The 27,188-nt window shown below is 47.2% G+C and overlaps 2 protein-coding genes across 27 annotated transcripts in view; both read left to right on the top strand.

The window, feature by feature from the left end:
* slmapa (sarcolemma associated protein a) overlaps positions 1 to 5,874 on the top strand; it is a 33,061-nt gene extending 27,187 nt beyond the window's left edge. For 13 of the 25 annotated variants that reach the window (XM_040203033.2, XM_078092713.1, XM_040203027.2 and 10 more), the window contains 2 exons: positions 633 to 767; positions 4,201 to 5,874. In XM_040203033.2, the coding sequence (XP_040058967.1) occupies positions 633 to 767; positions 4,201 to 4,296 (231 nt within the window). In that variant the 3' untranslated portion in view covers positions 4,297 to 5,874. Of the gene's footprint in view, positions 1 to 632; positions 768 to 2,013; positions 2,102 to 4,200 lie in introns of all 25 variants that reach the window. The other 12 variants (XM_078092718.1, XM_078092714.1, XM_078092711.1 and 9 more) reach the window with 1 other exon arrangement.
* A 2,548-nt stretch (positions 5,875 to 8,422) lies between these two features.
* The window catches only part of flnba (filamin B a), a 31,276-nt gene continuing 12,510 nt past the window's right edge, over positions 8,423 to 27,188 (top strand). For both annotated transcript variants that reach the window (XM_040203022.2, XM_040203021.2), the window contains exons 1-16: positions 8,423 to 8,956; positions 18,671 to 18,780; positions 18,878 to 19,013; positions 19,113 to 19,210; positions 20,189 to 20,336; positions 20,471 to 20,589; positions 20,686 to 20,760; positions 20,849 to 21,011; positions 21,617 to 21,817; positions 21,892 to 22,029; positions 22,188 to 22,314; positions 23,196 to 23,332; positions 23,434 to 23,627; positions 23,715 to 23,828; positions 23,987 to 24,130; positions 26,958 to 27,081. In XM_040203022.2, the coding sequence (XP_040058956.2) occupies positions 8,665 to 8,956; positions 18,671 to 18,780; positions 18,878 to 19,013; positions 19,113 to 19,210; positions 20,189 to 20,336; positions 20,471 to 20,589; positions 20,686 to 20,760; positions 20,849 to 21,011; positions 21,617 to 21,817; positions 21,892 to 22,029; positions 22,188 to 22,314; positions 23,196 to 23,332; positions 23,434 to 23,627; positions 23,715 to 23,828; positions 23,987 to 24,130; positions 26,958 to 27,081 (2,320 nt within the window). In that variant the 5' untranslated portion in view covers positions 8,423 to 8,664. The remainder of the gene's footprint in view (positions 8,957 to 18,670; positions 18,781 to 18,877; positions 19,014 to 19,112; positions 19,211 to 20,188; positions 20,337 to 20,470; positions 20,590 to 20,685; positions 20,761 to 20,848; positions 21,012 to 21,616; positions 21,818 to 21,891; positions 22,030 to 22,187; positions 22,315 to 23,195; positions 23,333 to 23,433; positions 23,628 to 23,714; positions 23,829 to 23,986; positions 24,131 to 26,957; positions 27,082 to 27,188) is intronic.

Below are 27,188 nucleotides of genomic sequence, written 5' to 3'. Positions count from 1 at the left end.
TGCAGAGAGAGGTACACACACTGCAGATAGAGGTGCACACACATACTGCAGAAAGAGGTACACACACACACACTGCAGAGAGAGGTGTACACGCACACACTGCAGATAGAGGTACACACACGCTGCAGATAGAGGTACACACACGCTGCAGATAGAGGTACACACACGCTGCAGAGAGAGGTACACACACGCTGCAGATAGGTGCACACACTGCAGAGAGAGGTACACACACTGCAGATAGGTGCACACACTGCAGAGAGAGGTACACACACACACGCTGCAGATAGAGGTACACACACATACTGCAGATAGAGGTACACACACACGCTGCACATAGAGGTACACACACGCTGCACATAGAGGTACACACACGCTGCAGAGAGAGGTACACACACGCTGCAGAGAGAGGTACACACACACTGCAGATAGAGGTGCACACACTGCAGATAGAGGTGCACACACTGCAGATAGAGGTACACACACACGCTGCAGATAGAGGTACACACACACGCTGCAGATAGAGGTACACACACACGCTGCAGATACAGGGACACACACACACACTGCAGATAGAGGTACACACTATTTACAGAAAGAGAAATGCTGTTTTTTGCGTGTGTGTTCTCGTGTAGTATGAAGACACACAGTCCCAGCTGTTGGACCTCCGTCAGCGCTACGAGAGAACTGAGAAGGAGAAGCTGAACATCCACCAGGAGCTGGAGCAGTGCAGGAGCAGCCTGAAGCTGCTGCAGGACAAGACCACCTCTGTGAGTACACACACACACACACACACTCATTTTGAATACTATCCAACACCACATAAACTTCTTGTGGTGTAACCTCTATTCCAGTGTTTAATCTACTTTAAATCCAGATGTTTCATGATGATGATGTTTTGTCCACAGTTTCTGGATTTATTTATTTTCTTGCGTAGAAATGAATGCAGGAGAAGCCTCCAGACTTGCTCATGGGCACTGTGGCAGTGTGGGACTTGCTAGCTTTAACCCACCCAGCACTCCCTCCTCACCGCTCACATGCTCACCCAGCAAAAATAAAATGAGTCCCATCCAGCAGTGATGAAAATGTAATGGGACGTTGAGTACAAATCGGTTAAGTCAATAACCGGCTGAACGGGATGATCGAAGTCGTCAATAATCACATCATTGCACCTTCTGCCCTTCAACCCCGAGCTGATCAATAGCGGCTGTTAGTCTGGGAAAAACTTCAAGAAACATGAATCAGAAGACGACAGCGATGCGGAGCAGCCTCCTCCTCCTCCTCCAGTCGTTAGCCCTCCTCTTCTTCTCTGGTGTACTCGTCTTCAGCTCTTCCTCCTCTTCTGTCTTTAGTTGTCAGGGCAGAAGGTGTTTGTTCCTCAGAGCTTTGTTTTGTCAGAGTCCTCGTCCCTCAGGCTCCCGTTGTGTAAAATGATTGTTCCTGTTTATTACAACGTTTGGTTCTTTTTGTCTTCCGGCTCTCTAGGAGTTAATAGATGAGAAACAATCCCCCGGGTTAGATTCATGTATTCGGGTTTTATTATAAATTTTTACAAACCTTCGTCCTGCTTCCAACTCTGAACATTACACAGATGTAGAGTTTAAAATGCACGCTGTGTCTTTGTGTGTATTTTTAAGTACTGAAAGTTATTTATCTGCACCAAGCAGGACATGAATTGGCGTTTTGTTCTCGTTAGATTTGTGTGAGCTTTTTATATCTTATTTCCTCACATTTCCCCCCCCGGCCTGTTCAGAGACCGGTCGACCCGCGTCACCGGTTCACAGCGCCTGGGTGCCGCTGAGAATCTAACCGGGGAAATGTGGCTGACGTCTTCTTCTGTGGTGTTTTGGCGAATGCGGCTGTTGAATGGCGGAGTTGCTTTGTAGAAGCGGCCGATAAGAGACCTGCCCCCCCCCCCCCTTCTTCTTCTTTCTGTAGCAGCTCCATCCTCCATGTTGGTTTTGGTTGATTTGCCGGCTGATATCTTCTTGTCCCTCTCCCCCCTCCCCCCTCTAGCCATCCATACTGCAGCCTGTCCAAGCCATATTCATTGGCCTTGTCCTGGCTCTGCTGTACTGGTGTTTCGGCCAGTTGTGGTAGAAAGGTACACACCGACATGACACCCGTCTGTCTCTCCGTCTGTCTCTTCTTTTGCCTCCATCTGTGGAAGGAAAGGTGACGGAGGTGAAAAAGTACCGTCCAGATCTGTGATGAATTCAGGGGCTCGTGTAGATTTTATTTCCTTTTAAAGCTCCCTGCACGCTCAGTTTTAAGTTATTTAAGAAATTATTAAATGTAATAATGCAATATGTCTATCTATGACAATATTAATAATAAACAATAAATTCTAATCATTGCAAATAATCAAGGCTGAAGTAGAATTGTGATTTCAATCTTTATTTTTATTTACCAGTAGTAGATTGTCCAGTTAAACAAAATAGTTATTTATTGTTGACATTATTTACCAGGAAGGTGAAGTTGTAAGAAGCGGCGATGCAAGTCGCTCAAAACTAAAAAAAAAGAAGCTCAATTTTAATTTGTTTTCAGAAGAGAAAGAAGGCTACAGCTACATGAGGTTTAATTAATTAACGTTTTGAGCCCTGAATCCTGATCAGTGGGACGTTCTCTTCGCCTCCCGCGCTGAGCAGCATCATCGCCGTCGTCACGGTGATCTGTGTTTGTCTTCCTGTGTGAGCCGCTCTAACTGCATGGCGCCACTCGCTGTCCTGCTGCGCCGACTCTAAACTCTGCTCTTCTAAAGGGACGGCGCGCGCACACACACACACACACTCTTAAGTCTAATTAGCATTAGTCCTCAGTTGCAGATCAAGAGGAAGCTCAGACTTCCAGGCCGGTCACTTGAGCGGTGTTTCCACTTCCTGCTTTTCACACTCGGCCCTTTTCCGTAGTACCGCCCCAACGAAGACGGCGTCATCGCCGTAGCGACGCCGCTCACAGTTGCCGTAAAGTCATTCTCGACGACACACTGCCGAATCCTGCTGTTAAATAAAATAAATCTTCCAATTAGAATAAGATTTTACCTCAAAATAACTCAAATAAAGCAGTCGTTGACATTTTTATTATTTTCAAAGCAAAAGTCTCAAAGTCTAAACTCGAGTTAATAAGCCAAAGTGAGCTTTTAGCACGAAGCTAACTGTGTCGCCCTTTAGAGAGCCGAGTTGTCCCCTTCATGTCCCTTCGTCTCTTTGCATATCGTTCTCATTCATTCATTCGTCTCTACAGCTGCTTCTCACTTTTTAGGGGAGCGCTGCTTTTTGCAAAACATTTGATTCGATGCATCATGTTACTCCATCTGCTGCCAGCGGCTCCGTGGATCATTGTTCCTTTCTTCATCCGTTCTGCTGAATCTCAGTTGTCATTGTGAACCGTTGTTTACCTGCTCCAGGTGCGATCTGTTCACTCATCCATCTTCTCACCCTCAAGTCTTTCTCTGGACAGTTTCTTCATCTTGTTTCCAACCTTCTTCGTGTCGTGTTTGCTGCTTGTTGTAATTTTGGGTTCTTTCCAGTGTTTCCAGTCGTTTGCTGTGAAGGGAAACTGGTCTGTAACTTTTCAGTGTTTTTATTTTCTCTACTCAGGTAATCTGCTCGGCCTCCGTTACTTTGCTGCTTCCTTTTTTTCTTTTCCTTCTTCCCTGAAGCCCCAAAAGATGATATTTTTTTCTATGATTCAATGTTAGTGGTTATTGTTTGTGCACCAGTTGTTTACATTATTATTAGTATTATTATAAAGACATCGTTTACTATAAACTGCAGCTCTGCATGTAACCACTTTAAAAGAAAACTGGTCTAAAAGTCGACTCGGCAGAAATCTTTTGTGGCCGACAGATTTTTAGACCTTTTTATTAACGACTGATGGCGAAAGAAATAAAAATCCCATTTTGCGCTTAAATTAATATTTTTGTCTGTCTCTGTTTAAAGACTGTTGTTTTACTTTAATCAGCAAAAAGAACTTTTTCACATTAGTGAAAGAAAGAAATATCATCTGAGGCTTCAGCGTCTCGACTTTTCTTTCATCATCTTTTTCTTGACTTTCTTTTCTTCCTCTTTTTCTTCTCTTCTGTCTCCTGGATTCAATCTTGTTCATCCAGTTTGTGTCAGAACGTCAGACGAGATGCTGCCGACTAACGTGGTTCCATTTGTTGTCGTCTCTCTGTCTCCGTCTCTCTCTGTGTCTCTGCAGAGCGGTTGGAGCCCCTGGATGCCGGTCATCGCAGTGATGGTCGCCGTGACGGCAGCCGTCCTCTACCCAAACCTCTCCAAGAGCAGCTCCACCTAGGACCCACACAGCCCCCCCCCCCACGCACACGTGCACTCGGAGCGCGCTGTGGCGAGAGCATCACTGCTTTACTTGTATAAAGTCTAATTGTACATAATTGTAGAGGGAATATAAAGGTTGTGGTTTCTACAGAGGATTCAGAAGCTTCTTGGTTTCTTCTGTTGTTGTTTTCTTTCTGTGAGCCGGAGTTTAGTTGTTGTTTTTTTTATTCTCTGCTCGCTCAGCTGGGGTGGGGGCTTTTATTTTATTTTAGTTTTTTTTCCGTCTCCCTGCTGATGTTATGGGTAAACGAAGCGTCCTCCAGCAGGCCGAGCTTCCACACAAAGCACCCGCCAGAGGCCACCTACGCGTCTTTATTCCCACCGCCAGTGAACGCAACACTTCTCCAGCAGCCGCGCCCGGTCACATGGTGCACGGCCTGCACGCACGTGCACGCCGGTCTCCAGCCTCGGCTCTACCGTTATTCAATAAGCATCGTCGCCTTTAATCACTTTTTGGTTTTAGTTCGCTGAAGCTTTCTATTACAAAATTACAACAACAAAAAAAGGCAGATTAAATTAGTTTGAAGTGAAGCTCCGTCAGAGCTGAGACGGCTGCACGTTTTATATTCCAGTGGATGTTCTGACTAAAAAGTGAACCCGTCAGTCTGCTGGAGAAGGTTCCTGTTCGGCTAAGCGGAGTTCTTCTGTTTGATTGTTTTTCAGGAGGGGGGGGCGGGCGTGTGGGGGGGTGTCAACACTTGAAGCCAAATTATTCAAAATGAATATCTGATTTATTTTCTGTTTTATTTCTTTGATATTTTTTTTTCTCTTTTTAGGGCACAGAAAAGAGGCTCAAAGTGCCTCTGATGTAACTAACAAACACCACAGTGTGTGTACGTGTGTGCGCCCCCACACACACACACACACACTTGTTCTAATGGCCTCCTGGAGGTCCCTCCGTGTGGAGAGAAGCTGTTGGTGATCCTCAGTGTTTTACCAGGATCTTTAATCTTTCTACTCGTGTCCTCCGCTGAAGGAGGTCAGAAGCTCAGGACCAGCAAGTGGACCTTTTATTTGAGATTATTATGTCAAATTATCGCCACTAACGCTCACGTCTACTATCGGGTCATTTTAAGGCGAGATGACGGGCGGCTCCATCGCTCCGTTTGGCCTGAAGACTTTTTGTGACTTCTCTTTGCAGCTCTTTTATTGTGAAAGAGTGAGGTTGAAGTAGGAATCAGCTTCTCTCCAGAAGATCTATGAACACTTCGTGTGTGTGTGTGTGTGTGTGTGTCGGTGCACACTCTGGACCGTCTGTCATTGTCCGTGTACTCTTGTCTCGTCTCTGTGTTTAAAGATACATAAGTAAATAAAAATACAACGAACAAATATTCCTGATGTTTAAAGAGAATGAAAAAACACTACAAAGAGAACTGTAAAATAAAATGTCATTGAATGATGTGCTACTAGACTTATTTTGTTAAAATTGTTCGGAGGTATGAGAGGGAGCTACGTAGAGGTGAGGATGATGAAGATGAAGTGTTGGATATGCAGAGTGATGTTTGGATTAAAGTTGTAGCAAGCTGACCCACCAAAACGCCTTCTGTCGCCTTCATTCATCCGCAAACCGCAGATAATAAATGAATTTAAAATCAGCCGGTCGTCGTCCTCAGGCGGGTTTTATTCATTCATTTGTTTTTACACAACTTAACAATGGTGAGAAGTCGACCAGCAGGTAAAACAGAACTAGAAATGCGTTAGTTATTATTTTGATTGGTGCCACATTTCGACTAAAGATTTACGGCATTCAGTTTAAATTCATGCACATATGAACAAGTACTTAGTACTTCATCGGGGGGGCAAATATATAAAGATAAACAGGAGCTAATGTGAACTATTATATATACATATATATATATTTATATATACATATATTTATATATACATATATATGTATATTGTTGAAAGTACACGGAGTTGAAGACGACCTTATTTGAAATGGAAGAACGCTGTTCAATGACCTGAACGGCTCGAGGGGAATTCCTTTAAATTCGGCACCTGGACTCGAGGATGAGCCGAGGTCAAAGGTCACAGTGACATCACAAAACAACTTCACACACTGGCCTGTCGGGATGAAATAAAAGTGACGACATTTAGAGTAGAAGTATAAAGTACACAAAATAAAATAGCCTTAAAAATACACTACAGCAGTAATAAATGTACTCACGGTGTGGTGTCATACGGTGAGTTCAGTGAACACAACACAGGCCACGGTGTGTGTGTGTGTGTGTGTGTGTCGTCTGACATCGGCTGAATGTGTGTTCACACAACAATCAAGCCGCTGGAGCATGATGTCATCTCAACGGGACAAAGGTCGCCACACGGAATCAACTGCAGCAAATATACAGTTATATACTTTAGAAACGTTGTCAGGCTTGTTTGTTGTTTTAAAACTAGTCTTAAAGTCTTATTTGTTTGATCAGATTTTGTTGGATGTTCACCCGGAAAGTAATTTGCGTAACTTGAAAATGTGGCAACAAAAACAGGTTAAAATATATTTTAAATATGGATCATTTTAATTTTAGAACAAAAGAGCCGTGAAACAGCAGTAAAACCTAAAACCGGTCAAAGGAATAATGATAAGCGTCTTTTAATCTGCAGTTTCTCAAGGAAGTGATGCAGACAGCTGACTCACAAACATCAGCAAACATCAGACGATGATTCATGGAAAAAAACTCAAAAAACAGAAGACACTTCAGTCTGAAATGTTCAAACAGACGTCACGGATTCTACCTGCAGCAGCTTTTATTGATTCATCACAGGAGTGTTGAGAGAAACGTGGGGTTGCTCAAACACACAGGGTGTGTGCGTGTGTGTGTGCGTGTGTGTGTGTGTGTGTGTGTGTGTGTGCGTGTGCGTGTTGAGGCTCGTCCTGGAAGGCTCGGTCGTTCTGTCTGAACAGCAGATTGAAAACTGCAAGCGAAGCTCAATCTCGGTTTGTTCGCTGTCGAAGTCTGAACATGAAAGTGTTCATTGATTAGTATTTATTGAAAATGAAACAGAACATTCTGAACCCTGAGTTTAAATCAAGGGTCGAGGTGTCATAATGAGAAGAAGCCTCACTCTGACTCTTTTTGCAGGAACACAAACAACAGAAAATATTGTATTTTTGCTCCTCTTTGTTATTTTGTGATGAGAACCGCGCGTTGTGTTTAGTAAATTAATATAAGAACGAGAGACAGAAAAAAACCTAATTAAATACATTGGATATATTGGTTATGTGGTGTGTTAGGCGATATTAATCACCATTTAATTTAATATTAGGGTGTTATTCCTGTTCCCTTTACAGCCTTTATCATATGACCTCTTTCAAAAAAGTTGCTTCACAAGCACGTTGATCTCAGAGTTCACGGAGCCTGTCGATAACCCGCATTCCGATGGCACTTATTGGGAATCAATAGTGAAGCGTGGTTTTGGTAATCAGCTCAACACAGACGATCTCTGCGAGGTCGGCTTCAACCCAAACCGATGCTGCATTCACGGCCACCGGAAATATGAACATTATAAGATTGGTTGGGGGATCTGAGTAGAAATTTTGAGTTTAAAAGACGTAGAAACTGTCCAATGATTGATAATTGATAAATTGAGGAAAATACAATTGTCTGTTTGTCTTTGCTGAAGGAAAATTAACTACTAAAGATATCAATATAAAAATAGCAAATTTATCTAAATGTATAGCTAACTATCATCATGAAAAAACAAGGAAAAAGAGACACTCAAACAATTATCTAAAAAGAAAAAACAGTATTTTATTTCAGTTGAAACGGTATCCTGTTTATATATATATATATATATATATATATATATTTATATATATATATAAATTCAAATTCCTAAACACTAGAAAACAAAATGTGTGTGTATGTATATATATCTATATATATATATTTATATTTGAATCAAGATTATATCTTTACATTATTTTTACTAAACAATCTCACGTGTAAAAGTAAATTAGTTGATTCATACAGTTTTAAAAATAAAGTTAATATTTGCCACTCATTTGTAGATCTAAAATAGATCTAGAATAGCGGGAGTAGAAAATACGCTAAGTACCTCAACTTTAAATGGGGGCGGTACTCAACAACAGGCGTCCCAACTGCCCGTAAAGACTCCAAGAAGCAGAAGAAGAGGAGGAAACCCGAGCTTTGAGAGCAGCACCTGAACGCAGCCAGTTGTGTCTCAGGGAGGTTTTGAAAAAAACTCCTCAAACCAACTTCAGGCTCCTGCGAGGAAGCACGACGCGCGCTGCCTCCCCCCCCGCACTGCCGACAGCACCCGCACCGCATAGTTCTGACAGGAAAGGGACAACCCGAAAAAAAGTAAGATGCCCGTGACAGAGAAGGACCTCGCCGAGGACGCGCCGTGGAAGAAGATCCAGCAGAACACCTTTACGCGCTGGATCAACGAGCACCTGAAGTGCGTCAACAAGCGGATCGCGGACCTGCAGCTGGACCTGGGCGACGGGCTGAGGCTCATCGCCCTGCTGGAGGTCCTCAGCCACAAGAAGATGTTCAGAAAGTACCACCCGAGGCCCAACTTCAGGCAGATGAAGCTGGAGAACGTGTCGGTGGCCCTGGAGTTCCTGGACATGGAGAACATCAAGCTGGTCTCCATCGGTGAGTGGCGGCCGCCCGTTCATTAAACACAATACAAAACGCACCACTTAAGCCTAAATCTGCTCTTTTTATACCTTCGTGGTCTATGCGCATCAGAAACGTACACGTTAGATGTATTTGTACCGGTATACTTCAAGTTTTCCAAGTTCTTGGTCCCGACTCCCAATTGTCTCGTGGAAAGCACGGACTTCCAATAATAATGCGGCGTTTTAAAGTGTTAACGCGCTTTTCACGTGATTAAATCCACACGAAACTACCGCATATCACATTTCTACAATCAACTGGACTCGCCCTTTAATTCGGCACACGTGTACTACTTGGAACATGTTTGGTGGTCGGTGTTTGGCGGTCGGTGGTCTCCCACCTGGCTGCGTTCTGGCTGACGGACGGCTCGGCCGCTCCGGAGGAAATAAAAGCACTTTTATTTAAAGTTTTTCCTTTTTCTAAGCGTGTCCCGATCCCGATGGACGTCACGTTAGTGGTTGACGAGGACATTTGATCCCCCTGCTTGTGATTTTATAGCGACCAAAGTTCAATCTGCAGCGTTCCCCACCTTTGTACTCTATTTCTTAATTAATGGACTATATTACCATCTTGGTCCTGCTCTTTTCCGTCCATTGGCCAAACTGCCTTTAAGAATGCTTCAGTCTAATATCGCCTTACCCCCCTGTGACACAATAACCGTGTCACATATATTTGTTTGCATACTCTTATTATCGATCGGCCTGCCCGTAAAACTCCATTAAATCCGTCTTTTCCTGCACGGAGTCTGGCGCGCGGCCCCGATGAGCAGAGGACGCACGTGCGTTCATGATTCCTTCACCTGCTGCTCTTCTGCTTCAAGTCTGCAGCTCGTCGCTGACAAACATCATGAGCTTCATGAACACCAGCATTTCCCACAAGACTCCCCGCTGCTTGAGGCTTTGAGCAGATCCGCTTTTATGGAACACCTGATATTCGTTGCTTGTTTTAAATAGTTTGACTGTCAGTTTTCACCTGGAGTTCATTCTAAGTGTTAACGCGCGCGTGCACGAGGAATGAAAGAACGTTTGACTCCTGTGTTCCGTTACCAGAGGCTTTATTTCCTCATACTTGGCTTATCAGGAGAGATTTTTATTTTTTTTCTGACTGGCAACCGACTTGGTTCATGATTTCGGTCATAAACGTTTTGGTTTAATCGGTTTCTGATTTCCTGTTAACTCTTCTACCTTCAGTAGAAGTGATTAATCAATTAACTGATTACCTGTGTGTGTGTGTGTGTGTGTGTGTGTGTAAAGGGTGTGGCCGTCCTTGTGCAGACAGGTGTGTCTCGCCAGGACTTGTGTGAGATCAGAACACGGAGATGAATCTATTCGTCATATATTGGTTATGAGAAGGGAGCTCGGTGCAACCTTTAAATGCCTTAAACTGTATTCATTCATAACTTATTACAGGTTTTACTAAAGCCTTTAATTATAGAACAGTTTAAAAAGTGCGTTGGCGGACAAAGCAGAGGTTGTTATTCTGATGACACTATTCAATCGTATACCTTCGTTTGGATGTTTTGCATATTTTGATGTTAAAAGCTGTAAATGTGTTGTCAGTGAAATTTGTTAAGTTGGGTGTTAGTTAAGAATAAACCATTGCTGTATTTAAAATTCAGTCGTGCTTTTGCAAACTTCCATCCAGTTACACGGATTCAACCTAAGAAATGAATAAAAACGCAACGGCTGTGATAGAAAGACGCCGCAAATGTGCTGGAAAACTAAAGCGATTCAGATTAGTGTTTTTAAGCAGAAAAACCTGCACCAACAACGATCGGAAATACCACAAACTAAGAACATCACCTTTATTGGGCCGTGATGCTTAACGCAGCCCAATAAAACCGGCACAGGCCTCTCGCACCAGGAACCCAATGTCACGCATTCCTTTACAGCTGCTTTTAGATCCCATTTAAAACTTCGTGAAACTTCTTTTTTTCTTCTTACCTGTTGTCTGTGCGTGTGTGTGTGTGTGTGTGTGTGTGTGTGTGTGTGAGAGAAGCGGAACCAGGTCTGAAGTTCTGAGAACCGCCCCAACGGGATCTGTAGCTTCCCGTAGCGCGCATGCATGCATGCATGCATGCACGTGCGTGCGTGCGCGGTTACCCTGCAGTGCCTTCAGGCTGCGCTTTTGAAGAGCGACATTAGCTTCGCCGTGTGAAGCCACTCGCGTTTCCCCGTCTTGTATAAACATGGCGTCACGTTTTCAGCATGCGGCAGTGATTCACACGACGGCGACCAACTTCACTCACGGCTTCATTCAGAGCACATTACACAAACGTAGCATGCTACCATTTAGCACTAAGCGACTGCTGGGCGGCTAGCAGCTAGCGGCGCAGGCTTCTGGCCATGTGCTTCAAACCCAATCTGCTTCAGTCAGCACAGCAGCGCTCCTGCATTTGATAACTAAATGAATGATTGAAAGCTGGACCGTGATATTCATGTTTTATATTCTCAATGTGATAATCTGTCACATATTAACAAACGGCTCTCGGCCTCTGGTGTCGCGGCGCTGCCGTGCAAGAACAAGTCTTCGGCATGTGGCGCGGCGGCTGATGGACGAGTAGTTTCAGTCCAGCGCGTCGTGTTCGTCAACGGTTTCTGTTGACATTTCTGTGTAACTGAGTTTTTTTTTTTCTTTTTTTACTCGCGTGTGTATTTCTTTTTGTTTTAATGCTCTTTAAAGCTTTTCTGTTGAATTGCATGTTGATTTAATGCGCGTCACACGTCTGTGATCGACAAGTTCAATGTGAAACATTTCCATTCAAGAGTTTGTTTCACCCCGAAAACATGAAGCTTCTTACAACAACAACAAAGCCCCAAACCGCTCAGCGCTCCAGATGTTTGTCTGATGTTGGCCGTGAATGTTTAACGTGCACACTCAGAAAAACGAGTTGTGTTGTTTATCTGCGGCGATGCTGAGAGGCGCTTGTGTGCCTGTGAGCGACGGACGCACACTGAGCCTGTGTGTTGCTGAAGAAAAAGGTAACATGAGAGCGGCTGGGACACACACACACACACACACACACACACACACACACACTCTCTGCAGAGAAAGCTTCTTTGTTGCTTCCAGGTCGACGTGCAGCAGCTTCGAAGGAACAAAACACTGGAATTCACTTTAACATTTGTTTTGCTCGGGACAAGCGGCTCGTCTGCTGCCGCTGGTCAGATAGTTTGGATTTATCTTAACTAGCTTAGCACAGGGAACGGCTAGTGTGGCTCCGTCTAAACCCACAAAAATACAACGACCAGCAGCTCTGCATCACACATGTTGATGTGCTATTTGTTTAAAAGTTTAAAACAAGGAATCTATGTTTGTAATTGATATTTGCTAGTTAGTCCACCACGTACACAAAATGGCAGTTTTGGATTTTTATACGTAAATGTGTGACGAGCTTTTAGCGTAATAGGTGGTTTGTTTCTTTGGACACGCCTAGGCTAGCTGTGTCCCTCTGTTTCCAGTCTTTGTGCTAAGCTAACTAGCCGCTGGATGTATTTCTGTCGCCGCCACCACGGGAATTGAACGTTTTCTTCGTTGATCAAATCTCAACCCTCGGGATTGATCATGACCTCTCAGAGGCAACCACACATTTGTGTTAGTTTCAGAATGTGTGTGTTTTTTAAATCATGGTGCCATCTGACCATAAATGACATTGAATTGTCGTGGTAGTTTTGGTTCGATCTGCCAACCAGATACAACGGAGGTGAATGGTGATTTATTTAAAACATAGAGGACACTCACACAGACCCGTCTTTGTGTCCTCGTCCTGTTGTCTCGCTGCAGACGCACACGCCTTTTGTGAGGCGGATTTGTTGTTGTCATGGTGTCTTTGTGTTGTGGTGCTGAACCGTGTTTGATCTCTCACACACACACACACACACACACACACACACCCCACTGTCTGCAGCAGACATGACTCAAATGTTTCTGATCGTCACTGTTTACTAAATATCTGGTTGATGATGAATCGATGGCGGAGACAAAAGTTCAAGCCTCTAAAGTTTAAAATCTATACGCTCAAACTGCCGCATCGGCGTTGTGACGCTGAAACCCAATGTAACTAAAACGCATCATCACACAACGTGCACGGCTCTTGTTTCATGGCCCATCCAGTGTTTACCATTGGTCCTCCAGTTTAAGGCCTGCCACAGTCCGACGCGACCTAACGTACACGCCAACGCTCCTCTACGCGGGAGAGTCAACTCGCCCAAATAAAGTTTTCATCCCCCGTTGTCGAACGTTTTTGTTTTTGTCTACGCGTCTCGTTTCCCATCTTGCTATCATCTCCTCGGTCATTATCCTCATCCGCTGATCTCCTCTTCCTCACCACATGGCCATGTTTCTGGTTGTGATGACATCACAGCCTGGGAACCGGCACGGTGAGGTCACACACGGCTAAACGCTGCAGCCTGTTTGCCAGTGAGTGCGTGTGTGTCCTGTTTATGCATGCAGACGCAATGCCAGATGTGTGTGTGTGTGTGTGTGTGTGTGTGTGTGTGTATGTTAATGATAGGGCACAACTGGGCTGGTTACCATGTTCTCTTGTGGGGGTTTTTTTGGGTTCTCTTGTGAGTTACTTCTGCCTTCCATTTCTACATCAAACTGGTTTGATTATTTTATCACCTGGTCGATCAAACCGCCCCGTTATTGTTCAGATCCTCGACCATGACGCAATCTGCTGCACTTGACCGATTGAACCGGCGGAGTGCCGCAGGGCTCAATTAAAGGTCCTCTGTTGTTTCACAATTGACCGTTGTGGCACACGCCGGATTTCCAGTCAGACCAGTCGATAGAAAACAAGGAACCACCTGAGCACCGGATGCATAATTAGAATCCTTTGACTCTCGTTAACCGCCGGGATTAGTGGCTTGAATGCAAAACCTCCATGCCAGCCAACACAAACGATTAAAATGCTAATCAGCAAACCATTAGTGAATGTAACACTAGTCTTGTTCATTAACTGCCTGTATAAAGGAGTCCATGAATATGAGGTAGGAGTTGACATTTGGTCGTGGATGTCTGTTTTCTCTGGCGTGTCCGCCCTCTGAAACGCATCAGTCTGCTGAGCCTGTGCCAGTTCTCCCCTGGCGGACCCTGCATGCCGGTTCAGACTGCACGGATTCACCGCGAGCGCTCCCCCGGTTCCGTCTATTCTGATTCCTCTTGGGCGAGCGGCGCACGTTTTCACCTGGTCTTTGATCTGCAGCTGTTTTGGTCCAACCAATGATCAGAATAGAGAGAGAGGGAGAAAGGAAACCATCTAATGTTAAAAGCCTCTTTCTTCAGGCCTCTAATTTATTATTTTTGCTGAACCCCCCCCCCCCTCCCCTCCAGAGTCACCCTTAAGCTGTACCGTTATTACAGCGATGCATCATGCGCTGATGTCATCCGTGGGAGTGCCGACATGATGCGATGGGGGAAGACCGCTGACTCGTCTGGTAACGGTTCAAATGTTCCACCGTGAAAGTGTGCGTTTCTTTTTGAGCGATCGATCATGTGATAACGGGCGCGTCGTGCGCTGGACTTCACTTAAATGATTAGAAACACACGGTCACACGCCTGCAGGACGCTGGCCTCCGCCCCCGTGCGAGGGTGGTGAACTTTTGATAAATGACGTGAAAATGAATCCCCCCCCCCCCCCCCCCCCCCCCCCAACTCGCCGCTGGTTGGTCACATGATTTGGCAGCGGCTTTTGTTTGGGGAGACGGTGTCAGTCAGTGATGGAAAGAAACGAGTACATTTACTGGAGTACTGAACTACATTTTGATAAAAGCTTCAGCTGAAATATTGTGCTTTTTACTATACTGTCATTTCATAAGTATATTAAATACAATGTAGTTTTACAATAAATTAAACCACCCGCCAGTATGTTGAAAAATAAAGATTTCAGATGACACACAGCTGAACCTGCGCTGATAAAACGATATTGATGGTTTCTATTGGATTGTTAGCGTGTGCCTTGTCTCTCATCACAGAAGAGGTGTGTGTGTTAACTGACCTGACGGCAGTTTGAAAAGGCTAAGAGTGTGTTACACTTTTGTTCTCTTGTCACCATCCGCCGGGTCCTCGGAGGGGATGTTGGTGTTGGAGTGTGTTTGTGGGGGGAATTGGTCGGTGGGCGGGGTTATGATCTCAATTTTGAGGAATGTGTGTTTGTACACAGTTGGTTAGACCGAAGACACACACACACACACACACACACACGCTCCACACCCTGTTCACCACTGCAGGTACCTCCTGTCCTTTGTTTCCATCCAAAGTTCACTTTCCCCTCAACGTCCATCGTTTTCCCCTCAATAATTCCCTAATTGCTACTTAATGACGCTCCGTTGTGTAATTTAGGAGCAATTACAGCTGGTGTTTTAAATTATGAATAGTTCATAATTCCCTCTCATGCTAGTGTTGTATGAAATATTGATAGTAGAATAAAATGTCTCAAATTGACCTCAAAGAGCATTATAATGGACACGGACGACTTCCTCAGCAGGGACCCGACTCTGCTGAGTGAGTGTTGGATTTGATGAAGTCCTTTGGGTTTGTTTGGGTTCGTGTGCACTAAGGATCAACCTGAAGGTTGTGAACCGAAGCCTCCCGGTCGAGTCTGATGTGTAACGGTTTAAATCCGGTGCAGCGGCGCGTTTCACTGCTGCCTGACGTTCGTCCCACGCTTACGCCTCTGAGTTGTTTGGGTCACCAGGTTGGACTTAAATGGGCCTCACAAGCCTTTAAAACAACGAGGACTTGAACTGGGCCTCGTATTGTTTTCCCTCGTGACCCGATTGTTCCTCCTGGTCTTCAGCTGGTTTGGGGGCGTGGGGGGGCTGGTTTGGGGCGTCGGGGGGGGGGGGGGGGGGGTTGGGTTGGGGGCGTCGGGGGGGGGGGGGGGGGGGGGGAGTTGGGTTGGGGGCGTCGGGGGGGGGGGGAGTTGGGTTGGGGGGAGCTGGTTGGGAGGAATTTCTGTATTTTCTCGGCTCATTGTGTAACTTCCTGCACCAAAGGGAGGGCGTGCCGTGCTGGTAACCGAGGTATTTGTTCAACCCAATTCACCTTAACACACACACACACACACACCCACACCCACACACTGACTTTATCTCTCTCGTCCACTCTCCCCTTCTCCTTGCACACATTCTTTCTCTCTCCCAAGGCGACGCCGACCCCTCCCTGCCCCCACTGCTCCCATTGGTTGTCCTTGTTGCCTCTGTGTTGTTGCGTCTCCGTGGCAACGGGTCAACAAATCCGCAGGTATCTGCAACGGTAGTTGGCTTTAAACACTGTTTATCTGACACCGATCCAGCCCGAGGTTATGACGGGAAGCTTCTTATTGTTTTGTGGACACAAATCACAGAATGAAAGCGCTGCTGACTGCGCTGTTTTACTCTTCTATGGGCAGAAGAGTTGTAACAAAGCTAATGTCTGAGGCGTCTAGTGGTCGCAGCATGTGACGCTGACGCCGGAGGTGGCTTCATTAGTCTCCTTGAGAGGAGAGAAGACCGTACGAGGGGAAGAAAGAATCTCTTTGGCCGGAACTGATTTAATTTGAAGTGTCCAGACTGCGTTCCGTCTTAAAGACAGTCCTATTTGGGACCTTGGTTAGGGAGGACGAGGGGCTCGATGATGAAGCTGAGGTCCGGCTCTAAACGGCAGATTGTTATTCAAGCTCTTAACCTTCCGTACAAACTGATGGAAGAGCAAAACGACAAAAACCCCAGAGAACTTCTCTCACACTCGTCCTTTATGTGAACAATAGGCTGCCATGGCAACCGCCTCGTTACTCACTGAACTGTCCACACACACACACACACAGTTTAGTGCCCAGTCTGGATTATGAATGGAATTAGGTCTCTCGCATAAACACATTTTAAAGATGATTAACATTTAAAATGTTACAACTCGCCTCCATAGAAATATTGCTCAATAGCCAATAAATGTGACCTGTCATAAACCACCTAAATGTTTTTATTGTCTTTTAATAAGCTTTCGTTCTGTGTGCGACGGATCAGGGGTCAGCTGAGGAACTCCGATGGTTTCAGTTAATTACGTCTTCCGGCCCTTATGTTTGATTTCATTTAAAGAAGAAACTTGATTGTTGGACTTGGCTGAAGCCTCCAGGACGATGAGTCACACACGAATGGTTCTAATGGTCCACGAGCAGAAGAACCAATTCAAAGATACCGTTATCTTTTTATTGTGTATTAACTAAACACGTCAGAACTTTAGGGTTTGTTAGCTTTACATTGATCAGTCACACCGTGTGAGCGAGCTCAGGTGTGTGTGTGTGTGTGTGTGTGTGTGTGTGTGTGTGTGTGTGTGTGTGTGTGTGTGTGTGTGTGTGTGTGTGTGTGTGTGTGTGTGTGTGTGTGTGTGTGTGTGTGTGTGTGTGTGTGTGTGTGTGTGTGTGTGTGTGTGTGTGTCTCTGTGTGTGTGGTTTGAGCAGCGGCCTTTACCTTCAATGACAGGATGTTTGCTGCAGAGGCGGCTGCCGGTGACACACACACACCGGTGTGGCAGCTCACCCGTGGAGGGGAAAAGAAAAGGAAGTTACATAGTGTGTGTGTGTGTGAAAGGAGACCTGACAAAGTTTGAATAGACAAAGGGAAAAGCCTGAAATACAAAAGGATAAATGAGTGTCTGGAAAAACAGAGATTAGGAATGTGGAGAGCAGGATGTGGCAACATCGTGTGTGTGTGTGCGCACTCTGTCATTACCAGTGTTGTGTCACCCATGGGTGAGGCAGCACTCTCCAGGAGCTCCACCTAAATCCGACGTTGCAGCAACATGTTTAGGACCACAGCTGGTCTGCTGACGGTGACGCCGATTCACCAGGTGGATCACAGGGTTTATCTCACACACACACACACACACACACACACACACGTGCGCACACAGTGTCAGCTGGCGGGTCCTTGTATGCCAACGGATCATCAGCCGGAGGTTTTTTTACTGCAGATTCACGTTGCAGTGACCCACAACTTTAAAAAAAAAACAAAAAAACTTTTGATTGCCACATGTTGCTAAAAGTAGCCGCGCCCTGGACATGTGATGTAACGACTCAGACGAGGCCTCCACCTCACTAAAGTCATGTTTGAACAACACGCATGTTGATGTGTCTCTTTAATGAGAACTTTATTATAGGACAGAGAAATGTAGTCTGAGATTAAAAATGACGTGTGTGTGTTACACTGAGGTCTGATTAATGAGTAACGTAACCCTGTAGCACTCTGGTTCTCTTAAATCCCCGTCTGAAGTGGACCTCCTGAGGTCACGGTGACCCGACGGTTTTGTGAACTGTTTGTCTGCAGCAAATTACAGGTCATTTAGCTCTTTTTATCCAAAGCGACTTGCGTTGCATATTTAACCATTTGGCATTTTACATTTCTGCCCGGGGAGCAGTGAGGGGTCCGGTGTTTCGCTCAACCGACTCCCTCCTCGCGTTACTATCGCTGACCATGGGGTCAAAGGACCTAAAAACAAACGAGTGCAAATCACACTAGAAACCGACCAGATGAAGTGAGCCGAAGAGGCGCCTTTCATCATCCTTCTAGTTTCAATATGGACTTATTGAGGCTTTATGGAAACTTCATGTTGTGTTGTGGTTGTGAGTCTGTGTAGATATGTGTTGACGGTGATGAGCAGTGGAAGTTCTCCTGAAGACCTTAATCTGACCTCAGGTCTGTTTCTCTCCGTCAGACTCCAAAGCCATCGTGGATGGGAACCTGAAGCTGATCCTGGGTCTGGTCTGGACTCTGATTCTGCACTACTCCATCTCCATGCCCATCTGGGAGGGCGAGGATGAAAAGGTAACGGTCCAGGCTTCCTTCACCTCTCCTCCGCCATCAAACCGTGAAACAAGCTGGTGAGGTCATTGACCTTTTTTGCTGGTTCTGGTTCCTGCAGCCGGAGTCGAAGACACCGAAGCAGCGTCTGCTGGGCTGGATCCAACACAAACTCCCCGATGTGCCGATCAACAACTTCAGCCAGGACTGGAGGAACGGCCGGGCACTGGGAGCACTGGTAGACAGCTGTGCACCAGGTATGTGTGTGTGTGTGTGTTCTAATGCTGTACAGCCGACTGCATTTAGGTCCAAAGTTGACTCCTGGTGTTCCTTCTGTAACCGTGTGCCATTTGCAGGCCTGTGTCCCGACTGGGAGACCTGGGATCCGGTGAAACCGGTGCAGAACGCCACGGAGGCCATGCAGCTGGCTGACGACTGGCTGGGCATCCCGCAGGTTAGACCCCCTGCGATGCATCTTTATTGTGACATTGTGACTGTGGGGTTATTCATTAGCGTAGTTAAGGTTCAAAGGTCGGGGGGTGTCTCTTAGGGCGTGTTTGTTTTACTGCTAACGTGTGCGATATTCGACTGGATGCTTGTTTTACATCCTGCATCAGCATCCAAACAGCCCAAAGAAGTCCCGCCTTCTCTTACTCCTGCAGCCAAATAGAAGGGGTTTTTACTCCAGAGGTCAGAGGTCGTAGGCAGCATCTCGAACAGATGCTGGTTGGTTTCCTGCAGAGGAAACTCACCGAAACATTTTTTTCACATTTGTTTGAAGCCGAGAGGATGAAACTCACGGATTCCACGTGAGCCTCAGTCTGATGGTTCTGTGCCGCGGCTCCGTTAACGTTATGCTCGGCTTCCTGTTAGTCTGGGGGCGCCGCCCACAGGAAGTCTCCTCCAGAAACGAGACCGCTGACCAGCTTCGCCGTCACACCCATGATGTTGATTTTGGGAGGAACGCTAGCGCGTTGAGGTTTGCGTGAGGCGGAACGTCTTCAGCGGGGGGCGAAGCGGCGACGTGAGCGGAAGAGAAACGATCGCTGACCGTCGGTGACTTAGAGTCCCGGACGTCCCCGTCCTCGTACCGCCCTCCTTTGTCCCAATGAATGGAAATCTCACTGAGACGGCTCTCAGGCCCATTTTTAGACGATGGCGTTTTAACTCGCTCCCGACCGTTTCCTGTTTTCAGTATACAGAGCGAACAGAAAGCCGAGCCGGGCACAAACGGCTCCTCCAGTTAGGTGTGGAAGAACTTGACGAGTCAGCACGGATCCGTCTGGGAGGAACTGGAGTGCCGACCTGGTGCTCATGTGGCTCAATGGGAGCAAATCCCTGGAACCAGGTTCAGAAACCTGCCGGGTTTCCAAAGGAGACCCGCTCATGTTATTAAACATGGCGGCTGATTTATTGACAATCGTGTGCGCAGGTGATGGCGCCGGAGGAGATCATCGACCCCAGTGCGGACGAGCAGTCGGTCATGACCTATCTGTCCCAGTTCCCCAAAGCCAAACTGAAGCCAGGAGCTCCACTCAAACCCAAACTCAACCCAAAGAAGGCCCGCGCATACGGACCAGGTACACGCCGCATTGAGCGCGTTTATTATTCCTCTTATTTCGGTCAGAACTTTCCACACTTGATTGATTTTTCTTTGAACACGATGCCCGTCGTCACTTTGTTTGACCCTTCGGTTCATTTTCTTCATCTGCAGGCATCGAACCGACGGGGAACCGGGTGCTGCGTCCCGCTGTCTTCACAGTGGACACGTTCAGCGCGGGTCAGGGTCAGGTGACCATCTACCTGGATCACCCAGACGGCACCAGAGAGGAGGTGAACACCCCCCATCCGCCCAGTTTAAAGACTGACCTGCTTTAGTGTTGTGTGTAAACCTCACACATGCTGTGTGTGTGTGTGTGTGTCCGTCAGCTGAAGGCGGAGCCTAACGAGGGCAAAAAGACGTTCAGCGTCTCCTACGTTCCCAAAGTGGTGGGACTCCACCAGGTGAGCTCAAGGTTTCTCTGGTGGTCGTGCTACTGGTGGGAGGGGCCAGACGATGTGTTCCGGGGTAACTCTTGGTTCTGTTTCCCAGGTGACGGTGATGTTTGCAGGCCAGCAGATTCCCAAAAGTCCTTTCGAGGTGACCGTGGACAAGGCGTTGGGCGACGCCTCCAAGGTCATGGTCAAAGGCCCGGGAATCGAACCCGTGGGCGTCGTCGCCAACAACCCCACCTACTTTGACATCTACACCGCAGGTCAGAAACTTCTCGGTGAAAAGAAGGCGTCTGCTCGGGCAGGATGTGATGTCACAGACCCCCCCCCCCGCCCCCCTCCCTGCAGCCCCCACCACGCCCGTTGTTTTCTGGTTAGCGCACACAAGAGGCATCTTGTGAGACGACGGTTCGTCGTTAGCAGGAGTCCCGTTTCTTTCTATTTCGGGACCTTGAGGCCTCTCAAGCAGACGTGTCCTGAGCCAGTTTCTCCACCCGACCCGTAGAGACCAAGCCGGTATCGAGCCTCCATCGGCGTTATGGTGAGACGCGGCCAGGGGCCCGTTAGTGGGATCAGTGAGTGTGATGTAATGACTGCATTTCAAGCGGTCACACCCTCTAACCCTCCCGAAGAGAAGCAGATGATTCTCCCGCAGTCGCTTCTCTTGATTTGTTCCACCAGTGAGTTTGACACAGAATGATGTTCATTTGGTCCAAATAGTCGCATTTCTTTTTATTCATCTTTTCGCCCAGAGAAGCATAAATGACACCCCCTCCCCTAAATGGTTCTGTGCGTCGGCTGCTGTAGACGTGTGTTCCATAAGCAGCCGGAGAAGGTGCAGACTGACCCGCTGATGGTTCCTCCGTAGGAGCCGGGACGGGAGACGTGACGGCCGTGATCAGAGACCCTCAGGGCCGCCAGAACGCCGTGGAGGCCATGATGGAGGATAAGGGCGACAGCACCTACCGCTGCACCTACCGGCCCAGCCAGGCCGGCCCGCACACAGTCGCCGTCACCTTCGGGGGGGCGGGGATCCCCAGGAGCCCCTTCCCCGTGGACGTGGGCCCCGGTGAGTCCTCCTCACCGCCCAGCTTTTCACAGTGACCCTTTTCATTGGACTCACGTTGCGATGTGCCCGAGCAGCGTGCGCGCCGGGCGCCTGCAGGGCGACGGGCCGCGGCCTCCAGCCGTCCGGCATGAGGGTGAAGCAGGTCGGAGACTTCAAGGTGGACACCAGGAACGCCGGCAGCGGGGAGCTGAAGGTGCTCGTCAAAGGACCCAGTGAGTACAGCGTTCGCCCCGTGGGTCGGTGCGTCGGCCCAGACGGAAATGTCTCGACCGCTACGGGGAAGATGGATGTACCAACTGCGCCCGGTAGAGCGGCTTCTTTACACTCGATGGCAGAGATTTGATTTCTGATTGTTCTGGTGTGTGTTCAGAGGGCGTCGAGGAGCCGGTGAAGCAGATCTCCGCTCAGGACGCTGTGTTCTCCTACGAGTACCATCCCAGCAGCGCCGGCAAACACACCGTCTCCATAACCTGGGGCGGTCAACACATCCCGAAGAGGTGAGCTGCATTGTGTGTGTGTGTTCAGGGAATTAGCTCGGCGCATGACCTCATCGGATGGGAACGCCTGGCGGGCCTCGTGCTCTTTGTCACCGCTGTGCGAGCGTAATCGTCGGTGTGTTCCGGCTCACGTCTTTACAGCTACGTGTGCGATGAGTAACCAGACAGACAATGTGTGGATCAGGCTTTGTGAGGGGAGATGTGTGCTTGTTGCCGGGGGTTTCAGGCCTCCTCAGAGGTCACACGGGGTCACAGCGTTCCCACGGCGACGAAGCCGTCGTTTAATCCCGCTGGTAGAAACCAGGATGACGTTCACGAAGACGCTGTCTGCATTTTACACAAGACGATATTTGTACAAATCCGTAGAGACGGCGTTCAATCTCCCCCCCCCCCAGCTGTTTGTGTCTCTGGGGTCCAGATGTGGTGACGTTAAATGATGTTACAGATCATTTGACTCGGCGCACGGAGGAAGCGACGTAACCGCCGGTGGTTGGTTCTCTCGCACGGCAAATAAAGTCAAAACCCCCGTTTACTACAACTGAAACGTGACGTCACAACAGTCGTATTAGAGACGAGTATTAAAGGGCAACAAGACGGCAAATTCCAACAGACGTTTTGTTTGGCGTGTAGGTAGTTTCCATCCACACACACACACACACACAATAGTTGAAGCTTGAATTACAGTTGTGCGTGTGTACAGTTGTGCGTCCCTGTGAGGGGCCGAGGAAGTTGAATTGTGTGTTGACAACCTCGAGGATGACCTCATGCAGTGTGCGGTGTCTCTCTCACACACACACACACAGTCATTTTACTGTTTGTTATAATGCGAGTGGAGGATTGTGCGCTCGTGCCCATTCTTGGTTCTGCTCTCTTCCTTTCAGCCCGTTCGAGGTGGCGGTGGGTCGGGAGGCGGGGCCTCAGCAGATCAGGGCCTGGGGTCCTGGCCTGGAGGGAGGCATTGTGGGTAAACCTGCCACCTTTGTGGTGGAGTCCGTCGGCACCGATGTCGGAGTTCTTGGTGGGTTTATTTTGTATTTACCACGTGGGCGATTTTTAAACTGCGGTCCGATCGGATCAAAGGTCTCCATCTCTTCACCTCCGCCCTAATCCCACCTGCAGGCTTCGCCATCGAGGGGCCTTCTCAGGCCAAGATCGAGTGCGAGGACAAGAACGACGGCTCGTGCGATGTCCGTTACTGGCCGACGGAGCCCGGCGAATACGCCGTCCACGTGACCTGCGACGAGGAGGACATCGAGCACAGCCCCTTCATGGCGCACATCGTCGCCGACAACGGCAGCAGCGACGCGGAGAAGGTCCGTTGGGAACCGCAGCCTGGACCGACGCCAGTCACGGAAGCTTTTATTTACTCCACGTCTGGTCCCGTTTCTGTGGGTTTGTAGGTCCAGGCCTTCGGTCCGGGGCTTGAGAAGACCGGCTGCCTGCTGAACCAACCCGCCGAGTTCACCGTCAGCGCCAAGGATGCTGGGAAAGGACCCCTGAAGATCACTGCTCAGGTGAATCCCCTCAAACCGAACCCTCCCACGAAGGCTGAATACAAGCAAACAATTGTACATTGAGGTTTTTCCCCCATTTATTGATTTCATCTTGTGTGATAAACTGATTCCAAGCGCACGTCTGTATGTGTGCTAAATGTCTTCCTGTCCCCCGTCAGGACGCGGAGGGGCTTCCTGTGGAGGTGAAGGCGAGGAGTAAAGGGGACGGGCTGTACTCCTGCTCCTACACGCCCGCCTCTCCTCTCAAACACACCTTGTCCGTCGCCTGGGGAGGAGTCGGCGTCCCCAACAGCCCCTTCAGGGTAAGCAGCCAATCGCGGCACCCCGTTCAAACGGGAACCGCCTTCCCGCCAGAGCCAGAGGGCGCGGTGGAGGCGGGACGCGCCCAAGGCGTCCAGTCAGGCGCTTTAGTGCAGGGACAGTTGGTGAAAGCCGGCCAATCGGCGGAGAGCTTCGGGGCCGCGGAGCCTAAACGTGGAGGCCGGGAGGGCAAAGTGAAAAAGAGGCCTCTGATTATCATCACGTACACGGAGGAGCGATACAGCTGCTAGTTACAGATGAGCTGGTCTCTGCTCTCAGATACTCATCTTAGTTACTTCTAGTTCCACGTTGTGTGTGTGTGTGTGTGTGTGTGTGTGTGTGTGTGTGTGTGTGTGTGTGTGTGTGTGTGTGTGTGTGTGTGTGTGTGTGTGTGTGTGTGTGTGTGTGTGTGTGTGTGTGTGTGTGTGTGTGTGTGTGTGTGTGTGGCATGAAGCTCAACAATTAACACGTCCTTCTGTAAAGAATCGTCACTAATCACGAATGTTCGCTCTGTTCTCAAACATCGCATGTGAAACGTGTTGAGCTGATCAAATGTATCTTGATTCATTTTTAAATGCTGTGTAATCAGTTTATTAACCACACTGACTTCTTTCTGTCTTGCACTGTTACAACTTTTAAGTTTTTGTCTTGTCTTTTAAACTTTACTAATCCAGAGTTAATTTTTTTTTTTGTGTCGATTTTACTGAAGATTTGTCACTAATCACTAAAAGACTAGTTAGTGATCACTAGCCAGTCTTTTCTGCACTGTAATTGGCTTTGTTTTTTGTTTTTATGTTGAGCTACACAAGAACTTCCTTCATCTGAACTTCCTCATCAAGATACAAACCAGTGAGCGACGTCATTAATGCCACTAAAGCGCCTTTAAAGTAGCGCCAACATTTCACACGTGCAGCCCCTGAATCTGACTCTTCAGGTCCTTTCATTTTCATAAATGTTATCAAAGCGAGCGTGCTAAATGCTAAAGCTATCGCTTACGATGCGGGTGCTCTGCAGCTCTTCATATGGTTGAATGAGAACCTTTTATTTTTCTTTTCATTTGTGTAACTCAAGTTTGATCAGTGAAACCTACAAGCGTGATTTAGGAGACTCGCTGAGCTCCTCGTGGTGATTGATGAGAACTCGTGCGAGCGAAGGTTCCTTCGTTCTGCACTGTGACCACCTTGTTTCGGGACGTGTTTGCCGTGCTCTTATCAGCTGTCTCGGTAGAATGTTTCTACGGTCTCACCCGCAGGGTAAACTCCTGGAGAGAAACTCCTGGATTGGTCTGGATGTGTGATTTTGTTCCAGGACAAAGCCGCCGACAAACACGCTCCCTTTGTTGAGCCGTCAGGGTACAAAGTCCAACAGGGACAAGAGCCGCTTGAGCGAGAAACGGAGATGAAGGAACACTGAAATCTGAAGTTTTCTTATTTGTGAAAACAAAAAGGAACATTCCACCTCCATAATTAAATCCTTGTTGCTTTTTGTCCATGCACATCGTTTAAAAAGATGCAGAGAAGTCTGTACTTGTAAAGCGAATGATTCCAAAGTTTAAAAGCCATTGTCATCGTGATGAATCAGCAGGCCTGTTGGGAGCTGCAGCCGCCTGCAGGACCAGAATGCACCGTTCCTCACAGTGTAAACAGTCGCACCCAGAAACACGCCTTTCTGTGGAAATGGGGACGCTGAAGTGAGATTTGTGGCTTCCAATAATGTTAGAAGTTGTTGGTGGTTGTGCTGCTCACCTGTAAAAATGAATCCGTCTTTAACTTAAACCACAAGCGAGGAAGACGGCTGAAAGAACTGCCTTAAATCGATGCTTCGTTTTTATCTCACTGTGTGGCGGCTTTTCATCTATTACGCAATTATTATTGGAGAACAAACAATATTTAAGAGGAAAGCACTATTGCTGATTTCCAAAAGTTAATTGAGTCAATGATTTCTTTGTATTTGTAACATGTTGAAACTTGCCTTCATCTTCCGCTGTACTAAAACCAGACATCTCCATCCACTTAAATCACAAGTGGAAGTTAGAATGGTTTAAAAATAAATTCTGACGTTTCATGTTTTACTGTGTTGTTTGGTTCATTTGCTTTAGTTTGCCAACTTGCATAACGTGTAACAATGTTTTTATTTCATATTATCTGTTAAGCTGCATAAATAAAGATTTTATAGTCTTATAATATAATATAATATAAATTGTAGTGTTGCAAATAGGCAGAATGGAAACGTACGAGTACATTTACAAACCGCACGAAGCCTTCTGGCATCATTTTATAAATTATTCTTGTGCTCACTGAGCATAAATATCACTACATGTCCACAAAAAACATTGTGTAGATCAGTGTTTAATAAAATGAATCTCAGCCGGTGTCTTTAAAAGAAAGTGGAGCAGTTTGTGCAACGATCACTCGTAGTAAAGTGTTCATTTTAAAGCCAAATGGTTTTGCTGGAGTACAAAACTATTGAGAAATCCGTTCTCTTCCAGTCCGGTACATATTTAAATCTTTTAGCACTTTTAGCGCCTCCTGTGAAATATCAGTTTCCCACAGCTCCTGTTAAAATATTGTTTCTAGAAATGATTTAGCATAATAAGTATAACCTTTAACAAACGTTAATACGGGTGTTGGAAATGTACCTTGGTTCTTTTTTTAAATGAAACATTGTACATTTGTAAGCGATCTAGTGATGCATGCAGTAATATTTAGAGGATCCCTGAGTTCATTAAAATACCGTAAGATGAACTTCTGGGCTCTTTTTAAAGTCTGTGGGAGGAAATCTCCTTTTTTTTAAAATCTGTGATGTGCTTTCCTGTTGTGGTGCTCGTAGGTGAACGTGGGCAAAGGGAGCCACCCCAAGATGGTGAAGGTGTTCGGTCCCGGAGTGGAAAGAACCGGGCTGAAGGCCAACGAGCCGACCCACTTCACCGTGGACTGCTCGGGAGCCGGAGACGGTGAGACAAACACGGTGGAGGCCGGAAATCCACTGGTTTTATTTGGCGTGAACGCGCTTTCCATCTGTGTCGGAACACAACGCACAATTAATGCAAAGACCAACGTC

The sequence above is a fragment of the Gasterosteus aculeatus genome, chromosome 17 (genome assembly GCF_964276395.1).
Source record: "Gasterosteus aculeatus chromosome 17, fGasAcu3.hap1.1, whole genome shotgun sequence".
In the NCBI taxonomy this organism is placed as follows: domain Eukaryota; kingdom Metazoa; phylum Chordata; class Actinopteri; order Perciformes; family Gasterosteidae; genus Gasterosteus; species Gasterosteus aculeatus.
The sequence above is the reverse complement of the archived record's forward strand: the minus strand, read 5'-3'. Positions and strand labels throughout refer to the sequence as shown.